This window comes from Tympanuchus pallidicinctus, unplaced genomic scaffold, assembly GCF_026119805.1.
Source record: "Tympanuchus pallidicinctus isolate F22 unplaced genomic scaffold, pur_lepc_1.0 scaffold15, whole genome shotgun sequence".
NCBI lineage: Eukaryota > Metazoa > Chordata > Aves > Galliformes > Phasianidae > Tympanuchus > Tympanuchus pallidicinctus.
Window position 1 is genome coordinate 18,701,947 of NW_026294669.1, and position 12,517 is coordinate 18,714,463.

Below are 12,517 nucleotides of genomic sequence, written 5' to 3' on the forward strand. Positions count from 1 at the left end.
TGGAGTGAGACAGAGGCCAGTTCATTCCTTTCTTTTGTTTTCAAATTCTGTTCTGAAAATTCCCAGAGTTTTTGTTGTTATTACTTCATTTTATTTTCTTACTAAATTGTACTCTCTTCAAGATCACAGCTCTTGGAGGTGTTAATCTCCTCCAAATCCTTTGAATCAGAAAGGATTGAAGTTGATTAGTGCTTCTCAGTGTGAAATACCTGGCAGGAGCAAGCTCGGAGTTTTGCTTGTGTCTGTATTGGCATCTGTTGTTTTTCCTAAGACACTTGTGTCCCATTTCCCTCACTGGGATGGCTAAGCACTTTGGTGATGAGTTTTTGCATTGACTGGGATAAGGTCTATGTGTAAATTGTGTAGGATGTTCAGGAATCTTCCCCTGTTCAATAAAGAAAGATCAGGTCTTTCTTGCCAATGACTGTGCATAAGAATGTATAATAAAGTACACTCGGGTCTGAAATCCTTTATGCAGCCACAAAGCAAGGTTTCTTTTCAGATGAATACCTGGAGAATCATGATAGTATAGCAGTGTTATTTGCTTTACAGGTCAGAATATACAAACACAGAAGTCATGAAGTTGAGAAAGCAGTCATCAGTTAAAATGTCATGGTGGTGGAATACTATTTCGCTTTTCTCTCTAAAGTTTCCTTTCCATCAGAGTTTGCTATTGGGTTATTTTTTCTGCTTGCCTAAAATGTTAATAAATGGTAATGGCTTTATGTCTTTTTGGGGTTCAGACTAGCAGAAAACAAAGATATTTTTGTTCTTCCTTGTAGATTAAATATTATATACAGGTATAACAACTCTTGCAACTCCTATGCATATCACAATCTATCCATTTATCTGTCTGTTCTCAGGATTCCTTAACTGATTTTTAAGTTTAACAGTTAACTGTGAGTAGCAGCAGACATTGACATTGTGCTGCTGATTTTTGTCACATGTTTCTGCTGAAAATATGTTTATCAAATCATTTGAGGACTTGCTTAAGGTCTTTGTTTCTGGATTCAGAGTAAACTGTTACTGGCCCAGGGGGCATAACTTGAATTTGTACATTGTTCTAAAAGTAACGTGTTCTATTTATTTCTATAGGAGCTACAGCAAATACAAAGAGCACGATAACACTATTTGACTGAGAAAATTCTCAGCTACAAAACACTGTTTTCCAACACTGTCACCACTATTAGCTCTGCATTTTCGCCACTAATGAGCAAGAGCCTGAATGCTGCTCTTGTAAAAATCTGCAATGGCAGAAGTGACCCTTTCTTGCCACTGCTGAAATGTGCTATCCTCTCTGTGCTCATGTCCACTGTTTGCTCTCCACCAGTGTTCAGCAAGTGCCTGTGAATGTCAGTAGTGCCATTTTTTTCCACATACAGGAATTCAGTTCCACACCTTTGCTTCAACTGCACTTCCATGTTAGAGATCATGTTGTCAGACTGCCCCTTTTCTGCCGTCTGTCACATGGCAACAGAATGTAATGGAATATTTGTGGGAAGGTTGAACCCCTACTGCCATACCACCAACAGTCACCTCTGATGTTCTGGGCCAACATAATACAACAGGAGGCATTACTTTCAGAGCAGCTCTCATACATCTATAATTTATTAAACTTAATTCTTTGAAGGTTCTTTTGATAACTGCTCCATAAAGATAGCTGCTGAAGGAAGTTTAAAATGAACAGATCCTATCTAGCATGCCTATTATTATTTTTGAAGCCTGTTAGAAAAGAGAAATTATGCAAATTGGTGTCACGGTAGGCTACTGCACACATGCTGGTAATGCATAACAACTAGCTTACTGATGAAAATACTTCATCTTGAGCAAGAGTCATTGTCAGCACTGAGAGCTGCTCTTTGTATTGTGGCTAACAGTTTATTATTATTTTGCTCATGGATAAAGAGAGTGTCTGTTCTTATTTAAAATCCTCATTAGAATAAAACTGCTGTAAAAGTAATACTGGAGCACTATAATGTTGAATTATGATTGATTTCATTATACAATTAAGGTATATTGTGAAACAGTAGGAATATCCTTTCAAAAAATTGAGTAGTTTTGTTGCTCGCTCTCTGTGAATGACTAAGTGGCTTAAATCCTTCAGCTCCTGTATGTAAAAGACTTGATAAATAGATTAGGCTCAGGATCAATTAGTGTCACACTGATCTTTAGTATTAACGAAGTGAAGCTGCTAGGATTCAACCAGTTTATCTGTACCCTCCATGACAGCCACTTAAGCTAACATGCACTGCGTTGTTTGCATAGTACTGGGCCTGGGAACTAGTGTGCAGAACACACGGTTCTGTGCAGCACTGACAGAACGAGCACTACTGTGGGGAAACTGTCTTAATTCTGAAGAATTTCTGTATCTTTTGTGGGAGAAAAATCCAATATAATATAAACTGATTTCAGAAAATAGGTCGCTAATGTAAGTTTGCAGTTTTTCTCTTTTAACTTTTTTGTACATTTGTTTTAGATTTCTTTTTTTTGTCATCTGTACACAAAGCATCTCAAGCTTTTGTAATTAGACTGCAGTGAGGAGGCTGGTTTTTGTCTTAGGGTCATCATTCAGTTCTTAGCTCTTCTTCCTTCCATGTTAGCATTGTCACAGGCATTTTAATTGCTGTGACAAATTACTGCCAAAGGAGATGGAGAAAACCTTCAATATTGATTTTTAACACAGAAGGACTGTAGCTGGTAGTCACTTGATTTCCCATCTTCAGTTTATAACTGAAAAGGCTCATGGGATTATTAACTTCATTTTAATGCTGAATTCCTAGCCTGGAGTGAAATTGATGTGTTAGCTGTTAGTCATTTGTAACTGCTTGGTGTGTTTTGTTTGGCGGGATACTGTTTAGATAACTAATAGAAATATAAGTAATATAAATACTATAATATAAATATATAGATTATATATATATAGTAATACATATATATTAATTATAATATATAAATATATATATATTTATGTATATAAATTATATATAAAAATATATATATTTATATATATAAATTAATAGAATTGTCACTGATCAAAACTTCCCATTTGAATTATTAACTGGCTATCAAATGTTTGGATCAGGTCTTGGACAATAACTTCTGTTTAATATTTTGTGAGACTTTGTGTGTTTCATTGTTGTACTTATCAAGTAATATATCTTAATTTTATCATCATAACTGACTAGGTGCACCATTTTATTCAATGTTTGGTGTCCAGAGATGTAGAAATGAACTGATTCATTTAGCAGTTGGACAAATGGAATGAACTGTAATTCCTCATGAATGATCAGCATCTTTATTTTCAGTGGTATTGAAAACTTCATTAGGAATCTCTAATGATTTATGTGTTAGTAACATGATTCCATTTACATCACAAGATAAGACAACTTTTCAAAAATTACCAGGTTTGCCATATGCAAAGGGGTGTTGGTTTTTTGGTTTTTGTTTTTTCTTAAATACAAATTACCTCCCAGAATTTGCCTTAGTTTCACCTTTTTTTTTTTTTTCCCCCTCCCTTATTTTTCAGTATCAACACTGATCTTAGGCTATTTTTCTCAACCTTGGTGAACCGGTTTTGGAAGTTTTTGTGAGAGAATTTTCTCTCAAAAGAAAATCTTATCCAGAATTATTAGAGAAACAGTAATCCTTGAAGTAAATAAGTTCCTACAGTTTTCATGAAAATTGGAGGCTAGGGAAACAAACCAAAGCCTTCTCTGGTGGAGATACAGATTGAGTTTTGTCCTTTATACGTTCTAATTTGCTTGGACCATCTGTGTGCTAACAATTCCAGCTTTCCTACAACAGAAGTTGACCTCTGGAAAAGAAGATTAATAATTATTGATGGTAGGATATTACAAAGGCACAGATTTATCAAATTCAGTACTTTCACTGCTCGTGGAACAAGTTTTGTGCCTTTCTTAGCACTGTGAATTACTGTTTACAAATCTTTTAATTCAGTCTTCATTTCAGCTCTTGTGTGTATTTGTTTGGGAAGTTCAGCTGTGGTAGATGAGAAAAAAGCATGTTATATGTATGAAGTTCCATGAAAATGAGTGGAGCGGAATGTTTCTAAGATAAATATTTGATATATAATTATACATAAATTAATATATTAATTTGACATATAATAGAAGTGTTGACATCAATGCAGATAATATAGAAGAGAAGCAAAGCCCCAGGAATTTTTTTTTTTAATTACCAGAGATGGCTTTTATTAAAAAAAAGGGGAGATAGTTTGAGTTCACCCTCATCTTTAATACCTTCCTACTCTAGAAAACCTCCGTGATTGCTTGTTCAGTCCTTGATTATGCAGTCCATTGAGGCAGTGTTCAATTAAACTTAAATAGCATGGCCCATTCTGTTCAGGCTAAGGGGCTCAATTTAAGGCTACTAGTGTTTTGTCTGTGAGTCCCATTCAACAACAAAAAAGCATGAGGTAAACTGGTAAGCTGGCTTTTAGAGGCAGCAAGTAACGTGAAGTCATAGGTCCATTTTAAGAAAGAAACATCAGAATGAAATTTTGAAAGGAGGAACAACATGGTTTTTGAGGGAGCTGCCAGTAAGGTGTTTACCCAGAGCCTGCAAATTATGCAATCTTTCTCAAGAGCATCATGGTGTTTATTTGAGAGTAACAAGATGAGATGACATGGAATAAAATGAGTTCCTTGTGAACCAAAAGCACAGTCAGCAGTGCCTTCTGATCTGACACAGGCCTCCAAGAAAAGTAGGAATAAAATTGTGTTTGCAGCATAACTGGTCATGGGCCAGGCTATACTTTATCACTTTCTCCGTGCACCTTTGATTGCTTACTTATGAGAATGGCTAATTCCTCAGGATGTGTTTGTACTCCCCAGGGTAGTTGTGTTGTCTATTTGATTTATATGATATGAACAATTCAAAAATGATAAAGCATTATTGTATAAAGATTAAATGCTTTAGCCATTAACGTGATGGTGCAGTAAGAATTTACTTAAAATTTTCATAATGCAACAAATCATAACTTTGAGTTACTCCATTCATCCACAAAAAGAATGCAGAAGATTAGAAAGTAACAAAGGTGTTCCTGAATTTAGAAGGCTATTTGTAGAGAGAGGAAATGTATGCAAGTACAATTAGTAAGAGGTTTAAAAAGTTTAAGATTGAGTATGTTGAAAGGGAGAATATGTTTCCTGGCTACTTTCTCTGTACCTCTGTTTTCAGTACCCACAGAGCCTGTTTCATGGTTTCTGTATTCAACAGGGTCTTGTTCTGTGAACTGAATTTAACAGGAGTGTTTTCAGGGATCTGCTTTTCATCTTCAAATAACGGCAGTTGTATTACCTGTTGTCCTATTTTCCCCTGAAGTTGGCCTAGTGAAACAATGTGATCACTTGAAGTATGGTTCTTCTTGTCCCTAAGTTATATAGTATCAGTAACAGCTTTTGAATATAGTTCTGCCCTTCTCCATCTTCTGTCACTTGTCTTTGTCCTCTAGTGAACTATGTACATCACATTTTGCAGCTGCTCTTCTACAGCCGACTTATAGGATGGTATGTTGATGGATTCTTTTGTATGCTGTATTTCAGGATATTGATGTCCTCTTTGTTTTAAACAAGCCAGAAAGAAACAGCAAGAGGAAACTAGAAAAAGAAGCTGTTCTTACTATTGATTTTCTTATGGCTTTCAGTGGTTCGTTAATTCCCCTAACAATTTCTTCCTAGGTAGCTGGCTTGATGTGACAATCAGTAGCCAGCAGAAGAGGGGCTGTCATGGCTGGGTGAAGCCATAGCTGATAATCTCAGTTTTGCCTTATGAATTCTTCTATCTATGGTTCATTTATTTAGTGTAGAAGCAAAATAGAGCTCTCTATAAATAGATTCTACTATTCCACCATAATTTTGAATGCAACATTCTCATTCTTTCAAATTTGTGTAGATGCCAGAAGAACATCAGCCAGCTGGTTCACAAGACAGGCAAGAAGAGCTGGTCAAGTACTGCTGAAAAATTAGCTGTATGCAAGAACTGTTCATATGGGAACAGTATTTTTTAGAAATGTATACATTATTTTTTTCTCACTACTATTAACTGAAATTCCTTTTATGTCCCTAAAAGCTGCATTAAAATTCAAACTATACAGTACTGTATACCACTTGTTCAAAGCGCAGGATGCACTGAGGATCATACTAATTTTAAAACCGGTATAGCTATCTTGTTTTACAGTAAACAAGAAAAAGGGTGCCTGTTTGAAGTCAATAAGGCAAATAACTCTTGTATGAAAATTCAGTAAGGCACTACCAAAAAGAGAACTGCAACGCTAAAGCTATTTCTGGCACTGTTTCTCTCGCTTATGGGTCCCTTTTGTTCCTATCATTTCTGAGAAAGATAGCTGCAGAGTAATAAATGTGCCAGAAAAAAAAGTTGACTTTATTCTAGAGGTTGTTACGTCATGTAAAATCTCTACATAACATTTCTGTGCAGTCTGTTATGTTATTTCACAATATAGTTTGAACTTTGTGAATTTGCATTGAGAATCAAAGAACTTCTGGAATACCATGTCATTTCTACGACATTTCTATGACATTTTTTAAGTCTGTTTAGAACCATTAGAGAAGATTGTGGCTCACAAAGGGAAAAATGACTTGTGGACTGCCTGTAAGCCATATTTCTTTTGTTATCTTTTAATAGAATGATATAATCATCTAGGTTGGAAAAGACCTTCAAGAAAACGTCCAATCATCAACCTATCTTTCTGAATCCTGTCACTGAATCAAGGCCTTTACTGTCACATCCACTCTTTTTTTATCAGACAAACCTTGCAGTCTGTTTGTCTTCCTGTTAAGAGGGTAAAATATATAATTAATGATTCTAATGGCAATCTTATTTTTTCTTTAAATTTAGATCAAACTTGTTTATGTATCTGCCATCTTAAAACAGTCTGTTGCACATGGTCTCACTTGATTTGTTGTGACTTCTAAAGGTTTCCAGAATGTCCTGGTGTTTAAAAAAAACAAACAAACACAAAAACAAACAAACAAACAAACAAAAACTATTGAAATTAATTTTCTCAATGGGGAATGTCTCACTTCATGGACAATTGAAAGAAACACTGTCAGTTGCTGAAGCCTGTTAAGATTTTGTTTTCTCCTCTTGTTTCTCAGGGTTAGTCAACACTGGTTTGCAACTTTAAAAACTAGTTTATCTCTTTTTTTTTTCTTTTCTTTTCTTTTTTTTTTTTTTAAATAAAATCTTTCTATTTGCTCCCATTTCTGCCTGAGAATATCTTGTCAAGACTCCTGTCTAGTTGTCCATTTGCTTTACATTGTTTAGTATGTAAACTAAGGCTTGGTAGAGTGCAAGGAGGTTGTTGATAACATGTAATCATTCCTCAAATAGCTTAAGAGTGTGCAGTCACAAATAGCTTTGTGTAAGTTGTTCCCCAGCCAGTAGAGTTAATTGCCAAAGTGTAATTTTTCAGCATCTGCTGTGGGCTATTTTGCTTGCCCACTTGGAACAGATGTAACCACTGAGAAATTTTCTCCATCTGGTGGCAGAAATTGTGAAATTCTTGTAATCAGGAGGTCTAAAATAGGTTGAGGCTCCCTCTGTGGAGGACAGTGCTTGAGTTTTTCACAGCTAGAAGCCACCCTTTGTATATCACTTAAAAGCGCAGAACAGGTATGAGATCTGATGTGCAAGCAGTGAAGTCTTCCTAAAGAAATTTCAACTTTTGCATTTTAGAGTTAAGGTCTTGTGGATATGGAATAGAATTTATAGAATTGGTTGCTTTCATGTGTAACTTTTCCTTGTACAAATAAATAAAAATATGGCAGCCCTTCTTTTAAGGCCCACTATTTTGTAAAGCTCAGTAAATGAGTAAGTAAGCAAAAACTGAAGAAAAAGCAGAAGTTGCATACTTAAAAAAAAAAAAAATTAGACATTTATAATGCTTAAGATACTAGTACATACTGTTCTTTTGCTTTTTTATAATGTAAAATTTTTACATCTATCACAGAAATGTCATAACTTTGTTGTGTTCAAAGAATGCTTTCACTGGTGGCAGATACAGAACTGTGATTGGTATGTATTGTTTGAGTTCAAGAAGAGACTTTCAGTTTAAGCAGAAAATGATTGTGCTATGGCACAATCTGCTTCTAAGCTGGACGTGAACAAAGTTCTATGTTGTTGTAAGAATGCAGAGAAGTGCTTATTCATTAGAATTTTTCTTCTCTCTTTCATCCATTTTTTTTTTTTTTTTTTTTTAAATTTTAAAGAGAAATATATTTGTTCACACTGGCAGATTAGGAAGGGAGGCATTCTAATAAGTATTACATTGATATGAAGAGTGCTACGCACCATTTTCTGGACGTTCTGTGTGATAGGCTAGTTGTTATAGTGATGGCAAATGCCAGTTGCCTTTACACATGAACGTCTGTAATATTTCTCTTGAAGTATTAAAGTGACATGTTCAGTATGTCTTTCGCTTTTGCTTAATTTTTTTTTTTTTTTAACTTGGGATACAACTGTTCCCGCTTACATTTGCATTTGTCTTCCTACCCCAAGTAAAGCTTGTTGTTAAGGTTGGCTTATCAGAAGCTACATGTCTGAGGATGCTGTCTTCAGTTCATGCAGTACAGTCTGTTCACCGATTTCAGCAAATTCTCTCTCTTGACCTGCTTCAACATTGAGGTGCTGACTGTATGTGTTTGGAATACTATTCTTTATTTGCAGCATGCTGAACTGAATCCAAGCAGTGAGAAACTGTAGTGATTATTATTGACCTTCAACAGATTAATGACATTGACTAGCTTTTTCTTTTTCTCCTCTTCTCTCCTTTCATCTCTTCTCCTCCCTTTCCCCTCCCCTCATCAAGAAATGGAATGTTTTGTGCTTTCTGTGTGGTAAATTTCTGTAATTACATGTCGCTGCTTTTTTTTCTTGGCATTTGAAGAAATTTAAAAACTTCTTTCTCCTGCAAAGATATCAAGAATGGAAACAAACATTTCCATTTTGCATACTGGTACACAGATCTGGGCTGCATGTGAATTTGAATGAAGTTTATTTTCTTCTCTAGCATGATTAGAAAACATAGTTATTTCTTTAATTACATTGTTTCATTTCTTTATAATTTCTTAGACTTTTTATCAGGTTCACATTCTTTCTGACTAAATTCTTGGTGCCAGATAGTTGTCAGTGCCAGTGGGAATGTTATAGAGGATAAAAAGACAGTAGGAAATGGCTCAAACCTTGAAAGTCAGGTCTGTTTGGGATCATTTGGAGTGAGGTGCTAGCTGATTAACCTCCAAAAGCTGGGAGCTTTTGCAGTCAACCATGGTGTTGTCTTCAATTGCTTATTTCAAGATTACTTTATAATTTTTCTCCTTCAGTTTGTTCATGGATCTCAGAACTTAATTTTCCAGTTAAGTGCAAAAGTAGCTGAGGTGGTCTGCATACTGACAGCCATGCTAACTGAAACAGAGACAGAGATGAGTGGAATTGCTGAGAAACATCTTCAGTGATAATTGTTACTCTCGTGACATTGTAGTTGACAGCTCTCGTTGTCTACTATCAAATTGTTTTGTATTTTATGATACCTGCCAGGCCGGTCTAAACTAGTGAACTGGTTATATATAGCCCTATTGAAGATGTATCAGATATGATGAAGTGTTTTACCTACTGAGTGTTTGCCTGGCCATTATCCAGGGAGTTAAACAAAATACATTACATGAATGACATAGCTTTTTAACACACAGGAAATAAGGTCTCATTTCATGAGCTGTGTTAAACCAGTTGTATAAAATGTCCATTAAAAGTGCATGCAATAAAAAGAGAGATCAGATATTGTCAAAAGTTCAGAAATGGGTTCAAAATTACTTAGCATATGCAGCAATGTATAAAGCAGATAGTTAATACACGCAGCAAAGTAAGTAAAGAGAAATGGTCTAAAGTGTTTTCTTTGCTTTCCTTTATCTACTGATCTTATCTCTCTGCATGATTTTCATTTGTCATTCCATCTGCATTTCTTCTCAACATTTGATTTCTTTATCATAACACGGCTGTTTTAGTTCAGTTGCTTAAGGCTTCCCATTGTATGTCTGTCTGTTTTTTTTTCAGGAAGCCATTGTATGGATTATTTCAATACAATTCCGGTATGATCGGACTAGAATTATTAGCTGATCCCACAGACACCTGGGAAATTATAGAGACTATTGGAAAAGGCACTTATGGTAAAGTCTATAAGGTTGCCAATAAGAAAGATGGGAGTCTGGCAGCAGTAAAGATTCTCGATCCTATTAGTGTAAGTGAAAGTATTAAACTGCATTGCTAATTTAAAAGAATTTTTAAACAGATTTAAAATGTAAGTTAAACATAAGATATTGAATGCATCCTGAGGAAATGTTTTTTGCACAGTGCATTGGCAGAAGGAAACCTGAAAGGTGCTGCTGAAAATTTCATCATCTTGCATGCTGTTTGAAAATAGCATTTACTAAGTTTCATTTTTATATCTATATAAGTCGTCCTGTACAAATTCAGACACCTGTGCTTTGAGCATGCATATGATAGGAAAGCACAAAGGCATTCCTCTTAGGGGTCTGTTTTAGGAAGGTAGACAAAAGATACTGTTAATCTTAAATGTTCTTATTCTACGTTCCCTAAAAGGATTGCTTTTTCCATTGCAGAAATACTGTGAACTTGATTATATTTTACAACTGTCTTCTGTAAGTGTCTAACAATGATAAGCAATAATTAAAGAAAAGGCAATAATTAAAGCCCAGGCAAAATTCTTGGAAGTGGTTCTCTGCTAGCTCCAGTTTTAGTGGGATTTAAGTCCCTGACCTCCCTTGAGAGCCAAGGCCCTTGCTCTCAGTGGAAGAGTTAGCTGACCACTGTGCAGGTTGGATCAAGCTGGAGTTTGATTGTAACAGTTGAGTGAGTATATTTACTATGAAAGGTTGCATTTCTATCATCTACAACTTTTGAAGCCTGTCTTGCTTTTCCTCTTGTGCAATTCTGGGAAAAGTAGTAAATCAGACAATAGCCTCAAGATAGATAAAAACAAACAAGCCAGAACAACCCTCCACGTGAATGTTTAATATTTTTAGTAGTTACAGTCTCTGCAGAAGCAAGGAAATTTACTGCTTAGATATTTTTCTGAATTTTGGCCTACGAGCTGATATTCAAATTTTTTTTAATTGTCACAGAACTGTTATATTAACAAATGCTTAGTAACATTTGCTTATTTAATGAATGTTGATATTTCTCTTTTCAATAATTTCTAGTATAGTCTCTCTTAATGTTTTTATTTTTACAACATTCCACTTGGAGGTTTTGTGAAATTATTTGATCCCATCTGTTGTCCTGTTTGGACCACAAAAAGGAAAAGAAAAAATAGTGAAGAGTACTTTCAGCAGCACTGGAAGAAAACCATTTAAAAAAAAACCAAAACATTGGTTTAAAAAACCATTTGAAAGTACAAACTCCTTAAAAATAGCTTTTTTTATCCAGGAGTTTATTCTTGCTTTACACAGGCTTACTGTGTTTATATGTTCTGTATGTTTGTATTTAGGATGTAGATGAAGAAATTGAAGCAGAATATAATATTTTGCAGTTCCTTCCCAATCATCCTAATGTTGTTAGATTTTATGGGATGTTCTACAAAGCAGATCAATATGTGGGAGGACAGCTCTGGCTAGTACTTGAGGTAAAAAACATCTTGATAATATTACATCTTAACTAGTGAATGTGGTGGGTCTCTGTTTTCTATTGCTAGGAGAGTCACCAGCTTTCATGATTTTCTGATAGGGGCCATTTATCAAAAGACTGGTGATAGATGATATGTCATGTACTGTTGAAAATCTCACAAAAATTTGTTAAAAAGGGAAAGTCCTTACATTTTATTTCTATTCAAGTTGCCACATTTTGCCTCAAAAACCACTGTATCTTGTTGGTAAAAATGTTTTGCTTAAAAACGGCTTGATTTTTCTTGTTGGAGAAAATAACGTTCAAATTTTTTGAGAGGTCAAGCACTCAAGGGAAGTGTAAAACATAATGTAGAAGTAACGTGGTAAAAAATTAAGAAACATGTTGCCTGTTGCAAAATGAACAGAGAAAATGTAATATAAAACTAAAAGTTAGTTGTTCTAGAAAGTAGCAACAGAAATGCCTACTATTCTTCAGTGGCAATTGGTATTCTTGCAGTGAAAAATGTAAAATGACACATGGTAGTCTTGTTGCCAGCTAACTGATTGCAAAAGATTTTTTGCAAGATGAGTGAGGATTTCTAAACAATTTCCAGGCTTAATAGATGCAGAGCTTTACACAGGCTGATGTTCAGTATAATGACATTCATTTTGCTGTGTTATAAGTAGGCTGAGAAGGTTAGCATTTGCTTTTTAATTACAGTTCATTTGAGAAATTTTATTCCCTATTCTTGAATGATGACTTGAATCAGAATGGAAAATCTTTACTTCCCCTTTAAGTCATAGAATCTCAACAACGCGTTTAACTTCTGTTTATGGTAGAATTAGGTAGCTTGAATGAA

The 12,517-nt window shown here is 35.0% G+C and overlaps 1 protein-coding gene across 11 annotated transcripts in view; it reads left to right on the forward strand.

The window, feature by feature from the left end:
• MYO3B (myosin IIIB) overlaps positions 1–12,517 on the forward strand; it is a 195,584-nt gene that overhangs the window by 16,628 nt on the left and 166,439 nt on the right. For 10 of the 11 annotated variants that reach the window (XR_008204654.1, XM_052674958.1, XM_052674959.1 and 7 more), the window contains 2 exons: positions 10,090–10,273; positions 11,543–11,677. Coding sequence is in view for 10 of the 11 variants with exons in the window: in XM_052674958.1 (XP_052530918.1) it covers positions 10,090–10,273; positions 11,543–11,677 (319 nt within the window). In the remaining variant the exon portion in view is untranslated. Of the gene's footprint in view, positions 1–2,301; positions 2,429–10,089; positions 10,274–11,542; positions 11,678–12,517 lie in introns of those variants that run through there. The other variant, XM_052674961.1, reaches the window with a different exon arrangement.